This window comes from Zootermopsis nevadensis, unplaced genomic scaffold (genome assembly GCF_977971745.1).
Source record: "Zootermopsis nevadensis isolate Lab colony 2312 unplaced genomic scaffold, Znev_1.0 Znev_ptg000017l, whole genome shotgun sequence".
NCBI classification, from domain to species: Eukaryota; Metazoa; Arthropoda; class Insecta; order Blattodea; family Termopsidae; genus Zootermopsis; species Zootermopsis nevadensis.
In genome coordinates this window covers 2257026-2277369 of record NW_028259149.1, presented here as the reverse complement: position 1 = coordinate 2277369, position 20344 = coordinate 2257026, and the positions used below count along the sequence as shown (strand labels likewise).

General features: G+C 40.3%; 1 protein-coding gene across 5 annotated transcripts in view; it reads right to left on the bottom strand.

Moving 5' to 3' along the window:
• Positions 1-20344, bottom strand: part of LOC110834257 (disheveled-associated activator of morphogenesis-like protein) — a 199053-nt gene that overhangs the window by 10929 nt on the left and 167780 nt on the right. For all 5 annotated transcript variants that reach the window (XM_087350060.1, XM_022073212.2, XM_087350061.1 and 2 more), the window contains 7 exons: positions 19233-19619; positions 17303-17439; positions 15841-16002; positions 14444-14747; positions 8546-8607; positions 4392-4584; positions 2724-2894 (listed from right to left, as the gene is read on the bottom strand). In XM_087350060.1, the coding sequence (XP_087206186.1) occupies positions 2724-2894; positions 4392-4584; positions 8546-8607; positions 14444-14747; positions 15841-16002; positions 17303-17439; positions 19233-19619 (1416 nt within the window). The remainder of the gene's footprint in view (positions 1-2723; positions 2895-4391; positions 4585-8545; positions 8608-14443; positions 14748-15840; positions 16003-17302; positions 17440-19232; positions 19620-20344) is intronic.

The window sequence follows — 20344 nt, the reverse complement described above, 5'->3', positions numbered from 1 at the left end:
AAAATGACTACCTTACTTTAATTCAACAAATATAATTAACGACTGTGTTGCAAAAGCTGTAAGTTAGGTCACGGCTAACAAAGGTTGGTTTTCCTCTTACTCTTTGCCTGAAACTTTGCAACCTGTAACTATGGATAATATTCATCCATGTGTCTTATCCACCTGGCCAAGTCACACAGAAACCTGTGTTCTATTCACAGTTCACGCCCAAGAGAGCTGCTCTAACATTTTGTAACTGTCTGTGGTATCCCCCCCCCCCTACAGTTTTACCGAACATTCAACGGTGACTTTTTGTTCTAACAATATAGCACAATAACATTTTCTCAAGTGATCAGCTGCATCACCATCTGACAGGGCTGATCACCCAAGAAAATTTTATTGAGTTATGTCACCATGAAAGCTTCAAATCATAAATGTAGCACAAATATATTTGAAACACAAACAGAACACTGTGCCATTGAAACACGTGCTGCAAGCTTGAAACATACTGAATTCCAACACGCAACACAAAGTACTCAATCACGCAGTTGACGCACAAGAATATCGTTCTGGTTATTTATATTCCACATTTTTTTCATCGATTCAGATGCTTTTCTACAGCCTGCCACACTTTTCCACATGCAACAACTTAATAATCAATTAAAGGTCACATAACCATCCCATTTTGTGTGGAGAATATAACCAGAACTTATTTAATTTTTCATTTCGGTTCGTTAAGCCCATTTTGAAATTATGACTCACGGCAGTAAAACCTCTGAAGCCTGTCTAAGTAAAATGAAAAATTTCAGTCCATACCACAATCCATCACATACAAAAATTAAATAGTTAATGATTATATAATTTCTGTAGATTCTAATAATAATACAACACCCATAATTACAGTCTATAGGCAAAATACAGAGTTGCTGGATATTAATGCAAGTGGTTGGTCTTGAAAGTTTGACAACATTTTGTCAGCTGTTTATGCTTCACTGAGTAGTGCCAGGACGGACATAAAATTCACAAGAAACTTCTCGAAACTTCTAGCCTCCAAAATTAGATTTTAAACCAAAATATGAGGGATAAGCACTGGTACATGATAATCAGAGCAGGCGATGAGGTAAAAATAGGTTCATTTAAACCTATTAACTCAGAAGTCTATATTTGTTAGCCCTGTGTTTGAAATTAATGCGATGTCAGCGTAATGAATCGATAATGTACGATTACAACTTTAAAATAATTTGATTACGCACGTAAAAAAATTTACCTATTCTGAGAGAGGCACTTCAAATTTCTTTACAAATGAGATGACACACATGTCATCACTTTCAAATGCAATGCGGTTGTACTAGTGGACAGGCTATCTCTTAAAAACAAAATTAAATTAATTTATTCATGGTTTATTTAATGACACTTTCATATCTCAGACTACAAAGTGTCGAATAAGAGAATGACAGCGAATAATAAATCGGAAAGAACGTGGAAGGAAGCAGTCATGGCCTAATTCATGATACTATCCTGGCATTTGTCTGGACAGACTGTGCGAAACCATGAAAAACCTGTCAGAATAGCCAGTCTCTGGGCTGAGATTTGAACCCCGGACCTCCTGAATATGAAGCAGTTACATAATTTTAATGATACAGGTCGCCAACTTGCTGCAGCCAAGAGGGATAGAATAAATTCTGCTACTCAAGCACTGTAAAACCGTCATGAATCTGAACAAAGTGGCTTGTTGAATTGGATAAGATATGGCTGTCTTTTGGATTGTAGTGCTGTGTAGTCTGGTAGAAGTTTACTAATGACTCCAACATCAGAGCAATGAGTAATGATGTTAGTAAACTTCTACCGGACTACTTTTTATTTTTTTATTTGTAGTGTTCTGTCTGACGACAGGTCCATATATTATGAACAGGATCCTTCCAACCTCTTCAGATTGTCAGGGACCTGCTCATACATATATACATTCTTGGCAGAGATGATCAGAAGTGGTTTGCCATTGCCTTCTTCTGTGTGTGAATGGAGTAATTGTTGGGATGCCACGGAGAAACCGGGGAAGCCCCCGGAGGAAAACTCTGTGATGCCTAGACCACGGCCTTGCCCAACAGAAGTTATAAATTTGAGCACCACCGGGAATTGAATCCGGGACCCCAGGCTTACAAGGCTAGTGTTCTGACCACTAGACCACCGTGGCATATATATACCGGACTACATGGCGCCACAATTCAAAAGACAGCCATCTTCGGACTCACTGCCGTGAAAACCTTAAATTCTACTTGGACATGATATGAACCAACCTATCTGACAAATTTTTGTTTATTGAAATTTTAAAAAATGTGAAGTAAAACAGTAGGGCCCAACAAATTTATTTTGTATAAGAACAGATAACAATTAAAATATGTTCATATCTCTTAAGTTATGGGAATTACACCATATAAATCTCAAGAATATTAACAGGATAACACACTCTAATAAAACAATATTTTTGAGCATATAATTGAAATTCTACAAAATGATTGTGAAACCACTTGTAGGTAATGAGACATGGCAATAGCGAGAAAAGGATAGAAGTGGCAAAAGTGAGAATTTTAAGATACTCAGCACATGCGCATGTACACGGTGTGCACACACCTTAAAAAAGTCAGAATCATAAGAAATGCTTGTCACAAACAGCCCTGTAAGTGCCTAATTTGTGGAGATGTGAAGACAAGAAGAGAAGAGAATTATCAGAATAAGCGGAGCCTTACCTCCGCCTCCTGAGCAGCACGCTTTTCCTCTTCTTCTCGGCGGCGCCTCATGTTCTCATTGTCTTGGCGAGCCTCGTTGAAAGCTGTGAGGAATGCATCAAAGATTCCATAGAAATCATCTGGCTGAATTGTTGAGTTGTCCTCACCAAACAGTCTTACAGCTCGATCAAACTGAAACAGTTGAATGGAACAAACTTCACAATAACAGTGTTCTACACAGAAGAAACGTTTATGCTGTCAAGTCAAGAAGTTATGACATAATAAAAGTAGGGGTTCAGCTGGTTAGTTATAGTGTTCTTTGCTAGAACTGTTGGATACATTCTTCTCTTTGTTACTGACCAATCAGAACAAGCAGCAGCAAGAATTCAGTATGTTCAGAAACTCTCACAGAAGCGTCGACAGCTGAACTGTGTTACTGCAAGTTAACTCCAGTTCCTTGCGTAATGTTGTAATATTCTTTCTTGGTGGAAAAGAGGGGTGTTCATTTGTTTCGCTAAGATCACACAGTATTAACGAGTCCTTGATCCTATACATGCAAAAACACTTAAAAAATAAATCACATTTATTTAAAACCAGCGTTGTACAATGCCACATCTGGCACCAATGTATGTTCCGTTTCCTTGCTTCCCCCCACCATTATTTCCTTCAAAGACACAGTATGTGTGATTGGTGCATGCTTCAGCTACCAGTTCTAATGAAACGTGCTATAGGCTTGTACTCAATAACAATGCTAAGTTGTAGGCATCAACAATTGGCTTAAAAATAAATATGACAGCTAAGTAAATTTACACAATATTAGTCTGATTTCACCAAAAACAATGAGTCCTTTCTCACATTCCTGCTTATATTTGTAATCTGTACTCTCCATCTTCGTGATACAACACGGCACAAAAACTGTCCCACTTACATGTCCACAGCTTTAAACTTATAACTATGTAAATAACACAAGATTTTTAATAACTGTTCTTCTTTCTCATATCTGGAGGCAGTGGAATATCTATCAGAACTGTGGCAAAACACTGCCAGCTGACTGATGCTTCATAGACCTACTTGTTTCTGTGTAGGATTTGAGGTTTTCATGGCAGTGAATCTGAAGATGGCTGTCTTCTGGGTTGTTGTGCCGTTGATGGAGGCAGCAGTAACCTCTTAAACGTCGGTAAACTTCTACCAGACTACATGGCGCAACGACCCAGAAGACAGCAATCTTCTAATTGTTTATCTTCATTTGTTAATCCTTTAAAGCCAAAGCTCATCAAAATTAGATTACAAATTCAATCTATATCACAAACTGAACACGACATTTCACCATTACGAAGATCAACCGGTTTATGCTGTTTAAGGAAATAATCGCTGTTTACAGTGAGAAAAATACAAAACCCATAAATACAAAATGAAAAGTTACTGCTTGTTGAAGTACATGGGACCATTGCGCTTTAATGGGCTAATACAGTTATTTGTTAAGAAACATATTCTATGCAACAATTTGAAAGGGACAAATGATAATCTTGGCCACCTCCAACTGGAACTGTTGGGGGGGGGGGGGGGATTTTCACTTCTGCCACTCCCCCCCCCCCCCCCACTTCAAACATTCCTGTCCAACAGATAAAGAAATATCAAGCTTTGAACTTATCCTAAGAAGCATGAAGAAGAGATAAATAAACAACCAACCCTAGTTTTCATGTCCTGGAAAAGATCCTCCAGCTCAGAGAAACGGCACGTTGCTGACGAGAGAAATTCCTTCATCACGGGCAGGAACCGATCTCCCAGAGCCACTGGCTGCGACCGGTGGAACTCGATCTCCCGCTCCACCTCTTTAAGCCCATTGCGCAGGACACCCATGTCCTTCTCCAGCTCACCCATGCTGCACAGATCACTCGATTATAACATCTACAGACGTTTTAGCCAAAGAGACAAGTTTCTGAAACACAGCTTTAATATTTCTTTACACATCGCTTATCCATCAGTGAATGTCTTTGATGATGGTATAACATTACTAACTCTTTATTATTTTGAACTTCATCCATCATCAGTTAAAACACAAATTATTCTCAAAAAGCGTAGGATTTCCGTACCATGTGACTTGTTTTGTCTGTGACAGAGTAGCTTAGTTTACTGAATCAAATGGAAAGGTTAATTTCTTACAGAATGAATTACCATGTAACAATACAATCACAAGACGACAACCGTCTTCTGAGGTGTTGTCCCACGTAGTCTGGTAGAAGTTTACCAACATTTTGGAGGTGTTTGCTACTTCCATCATCACCACCCTGATGATGGAGGCAGCAAGCACCTATGAAACACTGGCAAACACCTATCAGGCTACGTGGAACAACAACCCATAAGGTCATCTTAATACATGCCATCATAAGGACCTCAAATCTCACGAAGTATAAACGCAGTTTCAGTGAGAGACTCCGAAGTTTGCATGCCACTGGGAACGAGGACAGTTGTTTACAAATGCAATGCAGCTTGCACTGTGCAACACTGTTTACATTCATTCGACTGAATTCTGTTCAGAAAGCACCTCGTGCCCTTTTATTTAGAATACATGCGTCTACGTCTCACTGGACTAAATGAACACATACGAATACAGTACAACCCCGCTACAATGCGGTTCCGAATATAAAGCAGGTACCTCATGTCCCCCATTGTGCAGAAAGAAAGAAAAAAAGAATGAAGAAAGTGCGTCAATTATCCTTCACACAGAACTCAAGATTCATTTCTTTACATGTACTGTTACATTACCTACGAAGCAGCGATAATTTGTGTGCATACTGTACTTTTATTCAGAAGCCTTTATTTATATACCATACGAGGTGCGATCAGAAAGTTTCCAGACTGCGCCTATAAAAACCCGTACATTTATCTCAGGTATTAAATTCATCAATCACCCTCGAAGTAGTTCCCCTGGGAGTGAACACAACGATCCTAGCGCCGCTGCCAAGCCTGGAAGCATCCCTGGAAATCTTTCTTTGTTAGCCTGTCAAGCACCATCTGCGATTCTGCCTGAATCTCTTCTATCGTCTCAAATCTCCTTCCCTTTAGCTGAATTTTCATCTTTGGGAAGAGGAAACCTTAGAAAGGAAGTTGGGGTCGGTTCTTGCAAGATCTTTGAGCTCCTGACAAACGAGAAGTCGATTCTGCTTCTGGTCCTCAGACAGGAGCCTTGGCACAAACTTGGCTGCGATGCGTCGCATGTGGAGTTCTTCCTTTAGAATCAGCTGACAGGTCCCATAGCCTATCCCAACAATGTCGCACAAGTCGTTGATGGTACGACGTCGATCTTCGTGAATGGCCTGCCGAATCTTCGTAACATTTTCGGGCGTTGTGCTCGAAGATGGTCGTCCAGAACGCTCGTCATCATCGGCCATTTTTAAAACGTGAATGCCACACAAAAGTTTGTGCACGACCCATTGCGGACTACCCAAATGCTTGCTTTAGCATTTCATAGGTTTCCGTAGCCGTTTTGGCGAGTCTTTGGCAAAATTTTATGCACACGCCATTCCGAAATCGCAGGAGGGTCGGTGTAATGCACTACCAAAACGCCCATAACTAAGAAACAAATGCTAATTCGATGATGCCGGCTGGCACACTGATTCACTACGAATTTAGGCCCAACCCCTTAGCGGCAGAAGCTCGTACGGTTCGCCCTCTATTGATACAGTCTGGAAACTTTCTGATCGCACCTCGTACGTTGTACTGACTCATAACGTAGGGAAGTGTACTGAACTGATTAGGTCTAACAGATGTTTATTTTACAATAGCCATCGTTTTGGGTAGTTCCTGGAAATACTGGTTGGCAAAAATAGTTTATTGCTAAATTTACACCTAAATTTTGATATATAAAAAGTATGTAATAGAGTATAAATAGCGTGTACATAGTGTTTGTTTGTAAATAAAAAATACAGTACAGTAGTATAATATATTTTAGTACAGTATATTAAAATGCAAGCCAAATTAATTATTTATTACTTTTTCCGTAAAAATCAATCGTAACATAGTCAAATAAGTATGTATACTCTTAAATGGCGATAGTCTATCAATACTGTACGTACTGTACAGTACGTCCAGTACTTGTACCGAATTTTCCGATACACTCCCATAATAACGCTGTTTCTCTATAACGCGGGTTTACCCGTCCCCCGCGACCCGCGTTATTGCGGGGTTGTACTGTACTTATATTTAGTTTGGTCTCGCTGTAACTGAAAAGCCACAGTTTTGGTTGTACGTAACTAGCTCTTAATTACTCACATTTCAATAATTGTTTGGTACAGTCTTATTTCAATTCTAAACGTTTGTGATGATGGTGCGTTGTTGAAGTAAACAGTTTTCTGGATATTAACCATCATCCAACACTAAATAAAATCAATAAAAACCCACGACGTTTCGGAGATAGAGTCCAATCTCTGAAATGTCGTGGTTTTTATTGATTTCATTTAGTACTGGGCGATGGACAATATCCAGAAAACTGTTTACATCAGCAGTCTTATTTGATTAGCAGACAGTTATTCAACCCTGCGAAAGAACATTGTATTTAGAAGAACAGGCGATTAAATTCCTGTATTACAAAGCAAAGAACTAGATTTAGTTAAAAGTTTAGTGTAATGCTTCTAAACCTCTCGGCAGTGACCTAAAACTGAGTTACTAATGATCTTAGTAATATTCTAATACTGTTTGAGTTGAGATGTTTTGACAAGGTAGTGGAAACAAAGTGAGAGGAGGAACTTGAGCCTTATTTAAGAGGCTATAGTGAGCGTTGAGATAGGTAGAGGTGTAAGACAGGGATGCTGCTTATCACCAATTCTTTTTAACCTGTACGGGGAATGGCTTGCCAAGGAAGCTCTGGAGGGAACAGGAGACTTCAAAATTGGAGGAAGAGTGATAAAGACTGTAAAGTATGCAGACGACTTAGTAGTATTGGCGAAGGAAGAGGAGGAATTACAGAACATGATGGACAAGTTAGTGGAAACAGGTAGAGAGTATGGAATGGAAATCAACATTGAAAAATCAAAGGTAATGAGGATAGCACCGAGAGCAGAACCATTGAACGTTGTAATTGGAAACCAACAGCTGGAGAATGTGGAGCATTTGAAGTACTTGGAAAGCATAGTCACGACGGACGCCCTATGCACCAATGAAGTAAAAGCAAGGATAGCCATGGCCAAGGCAGCTTTCGTCAAGAAGAGGATACTTCTCTCTAGCAAGTTGGGCTTGGAGATGAAGAAGAAACTAGTGAAGTGTTACGTATGGAGCAGAGACTTGGACACTCAGGAAGAAGGAACAGAAATACCTGGAGAGTTTCGAAATGTGGTGTTGGAGAAGAATAGAGAAGATCAGGTGGACGGATCGAGTGACCAACGAAGAAGTATTGAGGAGAGCCAACGAGCAAAGAAGCATTCTGCAGGCGATTACACGAAGGAAAGCTAACTGGCTAGGACATATTATGAGAAGGAATGGGTTACAGAGTGATATCACCGAAGGCCAGGTTGAAGGAAAGCGAGGACTGGGAAGAAGACTGATACAGCTAACCGACGACCTTAAACAAGGAAAGAAGATGACGTTCCAGGAATTAAAGCGAGAAGCCGAGAATAGGGACAACTGGAGAGCTCTTTTTGGGCAGAGCAATGGACCTGTCGTAAGACAGAACACTTAATAATAATAATAAGTGAATGGTCACACAGTTGTTATGGCATTTTTTCAGTAGCTCTGTTTTCCGAGGTACGTCATTTATCATTTAAACTACAACACAAAGCGATGGATACAAAAGAAAACTCCGTAACAAGAGCTTTATTAAACAGAATTTGATTTTATGTTAGACTTACTTTACTTTGGCAGCTTCTCTCACATGAGGAATGTCTTCCTCCAGCTTCAGAGTGTCTTTGAACTGAAACAAAACAGAACCATTTAAATTAACTTCATTTTTTAAAAAAATAATATCAAGATGTAGCATCCACAAAGTACATTTCCCACTCGTCCCACAGCTAGGAAACCTTATATTGTGCGAAGCGACTGTGCATACGTGATAGAGCAATGACGTAGCATGGCTCATGCACTAACGGCACTTCCCGCGTTCTCACAGTAGCATCGTTGCAGCTGTTGAAGATGGAGGTTCTTATTCCAGCTCCCGCCGACTGTGAAGTGCGGTCAGTGATAACTCTAGGCCGCACACGGCTCGACGGACAGCAAGTCTCCTGCAGGAGTTCAGCTGGGAGGTGTTTAATCATTCACCCTACAGCCCGGACCTCGCTCCCAGTGATTTCCATCTTTTCCTACACCTCAAGAAATTCCTGTCCGGTCAGCGTCAGCGTTTTGAGAATGACAGAGAGGCGGAGATGGTTGTCACACAGTGGTTCCAATCCCAGGCGGCAGACTTCTACGACACAGGTATTCAAAAGTTGGTCCCACGGTATGACCAATGTCTCAATTCCGGTGGCGAATATGTTGAAAAATAGCTGGACACTTGCTGTATCTGTTGCAATAAATATTTCCAAGAAATTGTGTTTTGTTTCTGTAAACGGCCCCAGGGAAACTAACTTTGTGGACGAGCCTCGTATTTTACTGTGGTCTATATACTGCCTCTGAACAGATGCTGATGTTCAAACACTCATTATATGAGGTGAGTTAAAAAAACTGAACTCTTGCTATGAAGACTTTAATGCTAATTTTACATTTTAAGCTCTGTCCCCTTCAAAGTAGTCCCCCCTACTGGTGACACACCATTCCCAACGTTTCTTCCATTGTCGGAATGCTTCCTGGAACACACTTTCTGTGATGGCGCACAGTACTCTTATCGCATTTTCCTGAATCTCCTCTATGGTTTGGAAACGACATCCTTTCAAAGTGCTTTTAAGTTTGGGAAACAGGAAAAAGTCTGCTGGGGCCAAGTCCGAAGAATAGGGTGGAAGGGGCACAATGGTTGTCTGATGTTTTGCCAGATAACTGCCGATGAGGAGCGACCCGTGAGCTGACGCATTGTCGTGGTGCAACATCCAAGTCTGGTTTTCCCACAATTCAGGCCTCTTCCTGCGCAAAGCATCCCTCAAATGCGCTAAAACTTCCTGGTAGAACTGTTTGTTTACCATCTGACCACGTGGTACAAATTCATGATGGACAATGCCTTTCCAATCAAAAAACACAACCAACATCACCTTGACATTTGACCGACTCATCCGTGCTTTTTTTGGTCGAGGAGACCATTTCCCCATCCACTGCGAAGATTGCATCTTGGTTTCAACATCATAGCCATAAACCCATGTCTCATCTCCTGTTATGTGTGATGTTCTTAAGAAAGTTTTCATTACCATTTGCATTGACAACCAGTTCCTGACTGATTTCAACACGGTTCTCTTTCTGAGCGCCAGTCAACAAAAGCGGCACAAATTTTGCACTGAAGTTTTTCAGTCAAAATTTGATGGCAAGATCCTATGCTGATGCTCACTTCGTCAGCAACTTCTCGGATAGTTAAACGACGATTTCCACAAATCACAGCACGAACTCTGACGACATAGTCGTCGTCTGTTGATGTGGAAGGTCGTCCAGGCCTGGGATCTTCACTGACCTATGTTTTGCCCTCTTTAAAACGTTTAAACCACTCATAGCACTGCGTTCAGCTCATACAGTCCTCCCCGTATGCTCGGTTAAGCAATTGAAATATCTCTGTAAAATTTTTACCAAGTTTGCAGCAAAATTTCACACACACACAAGCTGTTCTTCAAGCCCTTTCATTGTCACTTTGTCACTAATCCGACAAACAGCTTGTGCACGTGCTCAGTTCAGCGGATGTAGCAAATGGCACTTTGTCGTCAAAAACTGCCGCTAGGTGCGCTCAGTAGCCGCAGCACACTCTCTGTCCCGGTTGGCACACTATTTACAAATTTCGGTCTTTTTTAGAACACACCTCTTGTATATATATATATATATGGATAAAACTACAAACAGTGTCATGGTCTGTTAAAGGAACAAAGTCAGTAATTGATTGCATACGAGGTGCGATCGGAAAGTTTCAAGACTGTGTCAATAGAGGGCGAACCGGATCTAGTACGAGCTTCTGCCGCTAGGGGGTGCGGCCTACATTCATAGTGAATCAGTGTGCCAGCCGGCATCATCGAATTATCATTTGTTTCTTAGTTACGGGCGTTTTGGTAGTGCATTACACCGACCCTCCTGTGATTTCGGAATGGCGTGTGCATCAAATTTTGCCAAAGACTCGCCAAAACGGCTACGGAAACCTATGAAATGCTAAAGCAAGCATTTGGGGAGTCCGAAATGGGTCGTGCACAAACTTTTGTGTGGCATTCACGTTTTAAAAATGGCCAAACCTCTGTCGATGATGACGAACGTTCTGGACGACCATCTTCGAGCACAACGCCCGAAAATGTTACGAAGATTCGGCAGGCCATTCACGAAGATCGACGTCGTACCATCAACGACTTGTGCGACATTGTTGGGATAGGCTATGGGACCTGTCAGCTGATTCTAAAGGAAGAACTCCACATGCGACGCATCATGACAACGCGCCAGCGCACACCGCCCTCAAAGTTCAGCAGTTTTTGGCCTCAAACACCATGGCCGTCATCCCGCACCCTCCTTATTCGCCGTGTGACTTCTACCTCTTCCCAAAGATGAAAATTCAGCTAAAGAGAAGGAGATTTGAGACGATAGAAGAGATTCAGGCAGAATCGCAGATGGTGCTTGACAGGCTGACAAAGAAAGATTTCCAGGGATGCTTCCAGGCTTGGCAGCGGCGCTGGGATCGTTGTGTTCACTCCCAGGGGAACTACTTCGAGGGTGATGGATAAATTTAATACCTGAGATAAGTGTACGGGTTTTTATAGGCTCAGTCTGGAAACTTTCCGATCGCACCTCGTATTAGATAATCAGAAAACAGGATCAATAATTACAGATGTTCTGATAATTGGAGGATATGACACATTACTTGAGATTTGATTTTCTGAAAGCACCTAGTATGAAGATGGTCGTTTTCCACATAATCTGACAAATTTACTGACATTTCAGAGTTGCTTGCTGTCTCCGTCATCGGGTCAATGACTCCATCATGTTATGACATTCTAGTTTACAATGTAACAGTGTGATTGTATGAATGACAGTTTATGCTCAAAAATATCACAATAAATGAGTGATATATCATGTACTTAACAAAATTTCATATCCTTTATAAAAACAATAAATCTTAGTTTTTTTTCCCATTACAGCAACATTTAATCGTAATGAATACTATTTGACATCCACAAACAAAATAATATTTTCTGAGATGTTACTGTACAGAGAAAGCACAACAGAATTTAAGGGGGGGGGGGGGGGAAACTTGGGGAGTAATGGTGGGAAGTAAGGGGGAAGGAGAAACACACATATATGCAAATGTAGTGATAATTATATATAACTAGACGACTTACGGAACCTTAAGGTTCATCACCGAATTAACCTAATCCCACCTGAGATTATTCTCCCATCTACGTCTAGGTCTCCCCAGCGGTCTCTTCCCCTCAGGCTTCCCAACCAATACCAGGTGAACACATCTTGCCCCATCCATGCTCGCCACAGGCCCCACCCATCTCATTCTTCTTGACTTAATCACTCTGACAATACTGGGGGAGGAGTACAAATTTTTAAGCTCATCATTATGGAGTTTTCTCCATGTCCCTTCGTCTTCTCTCCTAGGCCCAAATATCCTCTTCGACACCCTATTCTCAAACTGTGTTCCTCCCTCTGAGTGAGAGACCATGTTTCGCACCCATACAAAACAATTACAAATAAAAATCACCTGCCCGGGATACAGTAACAAGTTTAATTAAAAATCGCTTATATCTGAAGTTTCAGGTGGCTCTGAGAGCGTATATCTCTTTATCATTCAATAATAACCCTAAGTATGAATCATGTGAAGAAAAACTTTCAGAGTGTAATCCAGAGATTCAGAAAACTGACAACCAGTTACTCTCCAGTCCTTCATACTTCAACCCCTTCTAATTCTCTATTGTCAATTACTTTTGTTACTACTCATATGAGCCATATCAGCAACAGGGACGAAACATTCGTGACCTGTTTGACTCTGTAACCAAATGTTAAAGCCTAATATTTAAAATACCGACACTTGCAAAGCCTCAGCCAATAAAAAATAACATCCTAACAAATTATTTCAATTGAAAGAAACAAAAAACACCTCATGCGTTTAAAATTCTGAAGCTATGGTAGTGTGTTAGGAAATTGCTACCACTCTAACTTACCATTTTCCAGTACTTCAAAGAATAAACAAAAAATTAGGAACCAAAATGGGAAAAGTATTAAACAAAACTGCTAGTCTAAAAGTTTTAAAATTTTGCTATAAGGAAAAACTGATTCATTGTCAATAGTACAAATTTTATTTGAAGATTCACGATTAAAAATTGCAAAAAGCACACTCTGCCCTTACTTTAAAGCATTTAAATGTCAATTTACTCCAACCACAAGGATGAGCAAGGAATATTAATTTCCTATAACCTAAAGGTTAATTACTGGTGTAAAGTTATGGCTTTCAATTGACTAAAGTCTTCATATTTGTAACTGAATATGCTTGATTTCACAGTAGTTGTCACAGTCAAGCGGAAATGTCTGACACTTTACTATCCTACTGTGTTGATTACAGTAGGGCACCGCTTATACGGCGGGTTAGGGACCAGACCCCCGCTGTAAAGCGAAAATCGCCTTATTTCACTTGCAAATGCATATCAAAGCCTAATAAGATGTTACACTATCATATAGTAAGTGCACAATAGCGCTAGGCCTAAGAAAATGATATGAAAGTTAAATGAATATCAGTAATACACACATTGTCCTCAGCTTATAGTGATTGGTGAATATAAATTTGAAAATTGATATGCTTATAGTAGGAAGAATGAAGGAGATGGCGCATCTTCATCATGTGACTCTTCAACGAATCCTATTCGTTTTGGTGATGGTTTGGAAGCCATAGACATGCCTTGTTCACGAAGTTTAATCATCTCTAACTTGGCATTTAAAGTAAGAGGCTTACGACTCCTCTTTTTATCGCTACTACCCTTAGACGCCATTGTAATTACACTGTAGTAACACAAAAATATTATATAAATATACAGTTTGTAATAACTGAAAAATTGCCAGAAATACAGAGACACGCGGAGCGCACAAAAGCTGTAAACAGACTGAATCAGCGACGAGAAAATGGCGCCGGACGCACTTCTCTGACTCAGCTGTTGAGCGCCATATTAGCGGATCGCCGAAAAGCAGGGCCCTACTGTACATTTATTCTAAAATTTATCTATATAATTTAGTCATATTTTGGAAATAGTTTTTAATTGTATCCATTCATATTTTTGCCCCGGTGCATTGCACAAGTAAAAATCTGTAGCTACAATCTGTTTCCATCAACTTCTTACTTGAATTTTGGGATCCATAAAACACGCATGATTCTTTCTAAGTAAAATTATTATAGACTCCTTGGAGAAAGTGGTTAACATGTCATTTTTCATGACAGACAGTGAATGTAAATAAATATATGTGATTTATCAGGTAACAAACCAGAAACATCACTAAAAATGATAAAACACAGAATGAGTCACGCTGCAGAAAAATGTTCCTTAAAAGAGACTCGCTTATTAACCTTTAACGTGCAACATTTACACAACAGAACATGCTAGCCTACAAAGCAGTCAGACATAGAAGAATGAAGTGAATAAAACAGACAGTACCTTTTTCTCTAAGATCTCGACTAGATAATGCAGTAAGGTGGTGCCCTTTGCTGCGCTGGACTTGGTGTCTGCGAGGCGGTTCAGTGAAGTGAGCCTGAAGCCAGAGGCATTACCTCGGGCTCCCCTGTTCATATAATTACCGAGTGCCAGCACAAATTCTAACAGCCGCCGCAGTCGACGCGAACGGGCCACTTCCCGAGACGCTTCCATTACAGATTTAATGCGAGGTTGAACTTCCCCAATCCACACACTAAACCGTTTCTTGTAATGTAAACTACGCAGTCTCTGTTCATAATGTGGAATCCTAGCAAACAGAAAGGGCAGGATATTAATAAATGTTCTAAAGACTGAGACATCGATCAACTTAACAAATTTGATTATCTTTCTTTGATCAAAGAAAACTGAAAAAATTCATCAACACTAATGAAGATCTGAGTTTATCTAAATTAACTGCTTATAGTTTAACTGATTCGACTGGGAGACGGTATATCAATAAGGCTGAGATCGTGAATGGGAACATAAATTTATTAAAACTGTTAAAGACCAAAGTTTCTCTACATTTTGACCTTACCTCATAGAATTTTTCTTTTCTTTTGTAATAATACAGCTACTCAATTGGCACTTCACACACATCTTAGTGTGCATAATCATAATGTGGTAATGTGGTTAATCTCATAGCAAACACAGTTCTAGAATAATTTATATTAATTTATTTTCTGCCATGTACACCTTGAAATCCTTCCGTGTACCACTGGCATACACGTACCACACTCTGATAAATGCTGGTTTAGTGGTATGATACTGCAATGCATGGTCAGCTAGACTGTACATTATCTGATGCAAGTTAAATTAACTGTATCCTGATGCTATGAAACCACTTAATAGAAATTGGTTAAACCCAGCAGGTTATATCTGCATTGGCTATGGAAGAGGGTGAAATTTAAGATTACAGACACTAAGATATGTGTGAATTGCCAACTGAACAGCTGTATTATTGACTGGTGTCATGAAACCAGAACTTTATTATGGCACAGAAGAAATCATTTATAACCAGATAATCAGGACTGTGATTTGTAAAGCATCAGGCATTAATTGTTAATATTGTTGAATAAATCTATTTCGTGTTAAAAATCCACGGTGAAATAAAAGTAAAGCTGTCCCACTATATGCCATGTAGGCGCTCGGGGGAGAGCAGTGTAGCTCCTAGTCATTCTTAACCTCAGCACTAGACGGGGGTGAGTGGTCAGCGTCATGCTCCAGCTGTGCTTTAGCCCCAGGAAAAGACCCCAGTGCCCACTGGATAGGAGGCTGGGTTGGCCCCAGAGGCGGTCTGGACGCAGAGAAGAAACCACGGCATATTCACCAATTACGTAACAACATGTTATTAACGTACTCACTTGGAAATCTCATAAAGAAACCTGTCTGCTCTCGCCAGGCTATCAATTTCCTCGCTGTGCTCCTCCAATAGAGCTGCTTCCTCTACACTCGGAGTGAACTTCAGCAGTTGCTCTACCATGTCAATGGGCAGCTGGTCTTTACTGTCCATACTCAAAATTGCTCTGAAAAATCACACGAGTATGAAAACCTGCAGAAGACAACGTTTTACAGTACCGCCAACACAGCAAATCACAACATGACTCCACTAACACTCTGTATCTTCACATACCCGCAACTTCGTTTCTGCATGGAGCAAATACAGTACACACTGGAATGCATTTCTTTAAATTAACATGCAATGTTATTTCTCTGTCACATTTCAACTGTATTTTCAGTGTTCCAATCCCAAGATATAGTAGCGTTTGAGATACTGGTATCTTGTGAATCACACTTCCTTACATAGAGGTACCAACTATCCTACTTGCTATAACTATCAGAAATAAGAACATATTTGACGATGGCTGTCTCCAGGGTTGTTGCAGTACATAATCTGGTAGAAGATTACTGACATTTCAGAGGTCCTTGCCACCTTCATCATCAGGGCAATGAGTAATCAGTGATGAGTCATCGCCCCTATGATAATCATCTCTAAAACACCAACAAACTTCTACCAGACAATTTACCAAACAGTGACATCTTTAATATTACAAAGTATATAAAATCTAAGGTCTGCATGGCAGTCAAATTGGCACTTCAGCCTTGAAGATGGGCATAGTATGTTCCTCTGAAATGTTGGGTTCAACCTAAGTCCACATGGCATAACAAACCAGAAGACGAGCATCAACATTAGAAATCATGTGACAATCATCTGAAAGAGGACAGGAATGTATCAGACAGTCAATTTTAAATATGTCGCACGAATTACAGAGTGAGCACAACAGAATATTATACTTTCAAAATGATATAAAAAACAAATGTGGTGTACTTAGAATTTCATACCAACACCAGATTATGAAAAGGCTCTAGAGATTTTGTTTCAAATGACCTGGGTGACTGTTGTTGTCATGTGCCTCCACTAGATGCCACTAGCTTTTAAAATGGCTACTCCACAACAGAGGAGTTGGTGTGTTCTGAACTTAGCAAAGGAGGAGTCTGTAACAGCTGTGCATCAAGCATTTCACATGGAACCACCCAGGCGAGTATCCATTTACTCTTGGTACAAGAAATTCAAATCACAATTACCACAGCTTGCATCACTAGGGACACACTGCACAAAGTTTGGGATTAGCTAGATTATCATCTGAACATCTGCCATGTGACTTGCAGGGTACATATCGAGTCCCTGTAAGGTGTGTACAAACTTTCATAGTTTTTCTATCAACTGGTGTAGGTGTGAAGTTCTAAGTATACTGCATTTGCTTTCTGTGCAATTTTGAAAGTGCAAAGTTCTTTTGTGCTCTCCCTGTATTTTGTAACCCTTACTTGGAAATATCCTCATCTGACATCTTCAACTTGGAGAGAAGGATTGTACAGTTCTGTGCTCTCCTTCCGTCTATTACAGATAAAATTTTGGTTCGGTGTTTTCCGATCTGGCGCAAGTCTTCTATAGATCCATCATTCTGAAGAAAGAAAGAAAAATTGTAAGTAAGCACTGTGAGAGGTAACAGCCTTTAACATTACACTTGATTCTGCCACATCACCATGAAGTAGCATAAAGCCGACTGAAATTATCTACTCTTTGTAAGGTTTCTAGCCATATCAATTTCAAAACCTAACTCCATGCAGAAGAGTCCTTGAAAAACTGATAATTGCTCAGCTAGTCAAGAAATTATCTGCCTTCATGGAACTTACAGGTTCACTATCATGTTCACAAGAACCTACTGTATGTCGCCATCCTGAATCAGATGAATCCAGTCCACAACAATCACTCTCCTTCCTTTCATTTTAATATTATTCTCTCCTTCCTTTCATTTTAATATTATTCTCTCCTTCAGCCTAACCTTTCAGTACTAGCAGTCATTTAAATGGTGTCCTAGGCAGTGGACAAAGATTTAAACTCCATACACTCAGTGCATTCCACATATCAAAGTTTGCATCATGCGACAAGAGGTTTATCTCGGATATGGAAGCCCATATTGCAGGCTTAAGAATTAGGAGTGCCTGCAACATGCATGCATCCTTTTTGTCATCAATCAATTCTTCCTCATCTTACGACGAAACCTTGTCCATTCATCTCTACCCACTTTCATTTCTCCTGTACCTGCTCCCATTCTTTCCTTAAGCTCATTCTGCCTGTCTTAACCATGGTCTCTGCAATGGCGATTTATCGAACATAATTTCAAGTAACCTAAAGAGGCTCCTATCTCCCTAAGGTTCATCTTAACATTATCCTCCCACCTACGCCTAGGTCTTCCCAGCAGTCTTCTCTCTTCAGGCCTCCCAAACAACACTTTGTAAACACCCATCCTCTCCCCCATGTGTGCTGCATGTCCCACCCACCTCGTCCTCCTTAATTTAATCACCCTGACAACAGCAGGCGAGGAGTACAGGTTGTGAAGCTCATCATTATGCAATTTTCCCAATGATCTGGCTCCATCCCTTTTAGGTCCAAATATCCTCCTCAACACTCTGTTCTCAAAGACCCTCAATCTATGTTCCTCCCTCAATGTGAGAGATCAAGTTTTGCACCCGTACAGGACACAGTTTTTTGATATGAGACGGGAAGGACAAAGGAATTTGTACCGATTTATAGCAAGCAATCTGCTCTTGATTTCATCATGAATGTCATTATGACTTGTTAGTGTCATCTCCAAGTACCTGAATTTTTCCACATTTTCGAACGATTCATTAGCTATCCTTATACTCTGCTCCTGTCCTGAATTCTGATGCTGAGATTAATATCATCAGCATAGACCAAAAACTGATATGCAACATTCAGTTTCAAGCAGCCCTGATTCCGTTCGAATTTCCTGGTGGCAACTTATAAGGTAAAATTAAAAAGCATCGGCGATAAAGCATCTCCCTTTTTCAGGTCATTCTGAATAGGAAATGTATCAGACAAATGTTTACCCACATGAATTTTTCTAGAGTTTTCACTTAAACACGTTTAAATTTGCCAGACTAGCTTCTTAGGTACACCAAATTCAAGCAAAGTATTGTAAAGAACTTCTCTTTTAACTGAGTCATAGGCATTCTTGAAGTCTGTAAATAGTTTATGGACTGTCCCACTTGTTCTGTAGTATCTGGTGAATGTAAAACATACCTGAGCTATTGATACTGTCATTAAATAAACCATAAATAAAATGTCCACTGGTTTCATACACTGCATCTGAAACTGGTGAGCAAATGATACAACGAATTTTGGAAAACAGTGTTCTTTGACACCGAAGTACAACCAGAAAACCATACTTACTGCTACTCCATTTTTCTGATAGGCACAGAAGAGCTTGTCAATATTCTCTAGCTCCATGGCAGTATACAGCTTTGTGTCATCAAGTTCTGACCATATTGTACCCGTCACCTTAGCATCTGGAAGCTTGGACCAGTTGAAAGACTTGAGGGGATTAGAAGGCTGTGGCACATTCTTCTTGGGCACTTCTGGACGGTTTGGTGCAGACACTGGGACCGAAGGCGGTGCTTGGGGTGGGGGAGGGGGACAACAGCCGGGGGCTGGAGGTGGAAGTGGGGGAGCATGAGACATTGGAGGGGGAGGGGGTGGCACCGGACCATTGGAGAATTCAGATGATCGGTTAAGATCTACACAGGCTAACTCTGCAACGCCTGCCCTCAAGCCAACGGCCTGTAAGGAAAAGAGAAATAAATAAATATGTGAATAAAACACTAGATGTGAACAGAGTTTGCACTGTGATGCTGGCTACTGACATGGAAGTGAACATCATGTTTTACATCATCAAATTACTGCTTAATTTTTTAACAGATGCCATATACAATGAAATCTTGGACAATCACCTGCATCAGCTGGTTACACAATGAGACAATTTCAGGAACCACATTTTTCCCTAACATCATGGTTCTGATGTTTAAATCAGACAGAGACAGTTCCCAAAATAAAGGATTTGAGACTTTCGCGGCGAGTACAATCAATAAAATCTTCTCGGCCAATCAGCCACGTTAACTGGTTACCGTAGTAAACCGACGTTTCAGGAACAAACTCTGTCCCCATCAGAACTCTGAAGATGGGGACAGAGTTTGTTCCCAAAACGTCGGTTTACTACGGTAACCAGTTAACACGGCTGATTGACCGAGAAGATTTTATTGATTAGTTCCCAAAATGTTGGTCTCTTTTTGAGTTTAGTCGCTGCAAAAACTTCAAATCATATAGATGCCATCCAACTGCCGTAAAACCAACACTTTTAAAAAATGAATGCATGTAACAATTTCAAGTCATATTTCATAGACACCTTTGTTTTCAAATAACATATTTTTTGCTTATCACACAGAGTTACATTTGTATGTCCAACAGTGAATGTGTTATAATTCACTTTCTTTGACTAATATAAATCA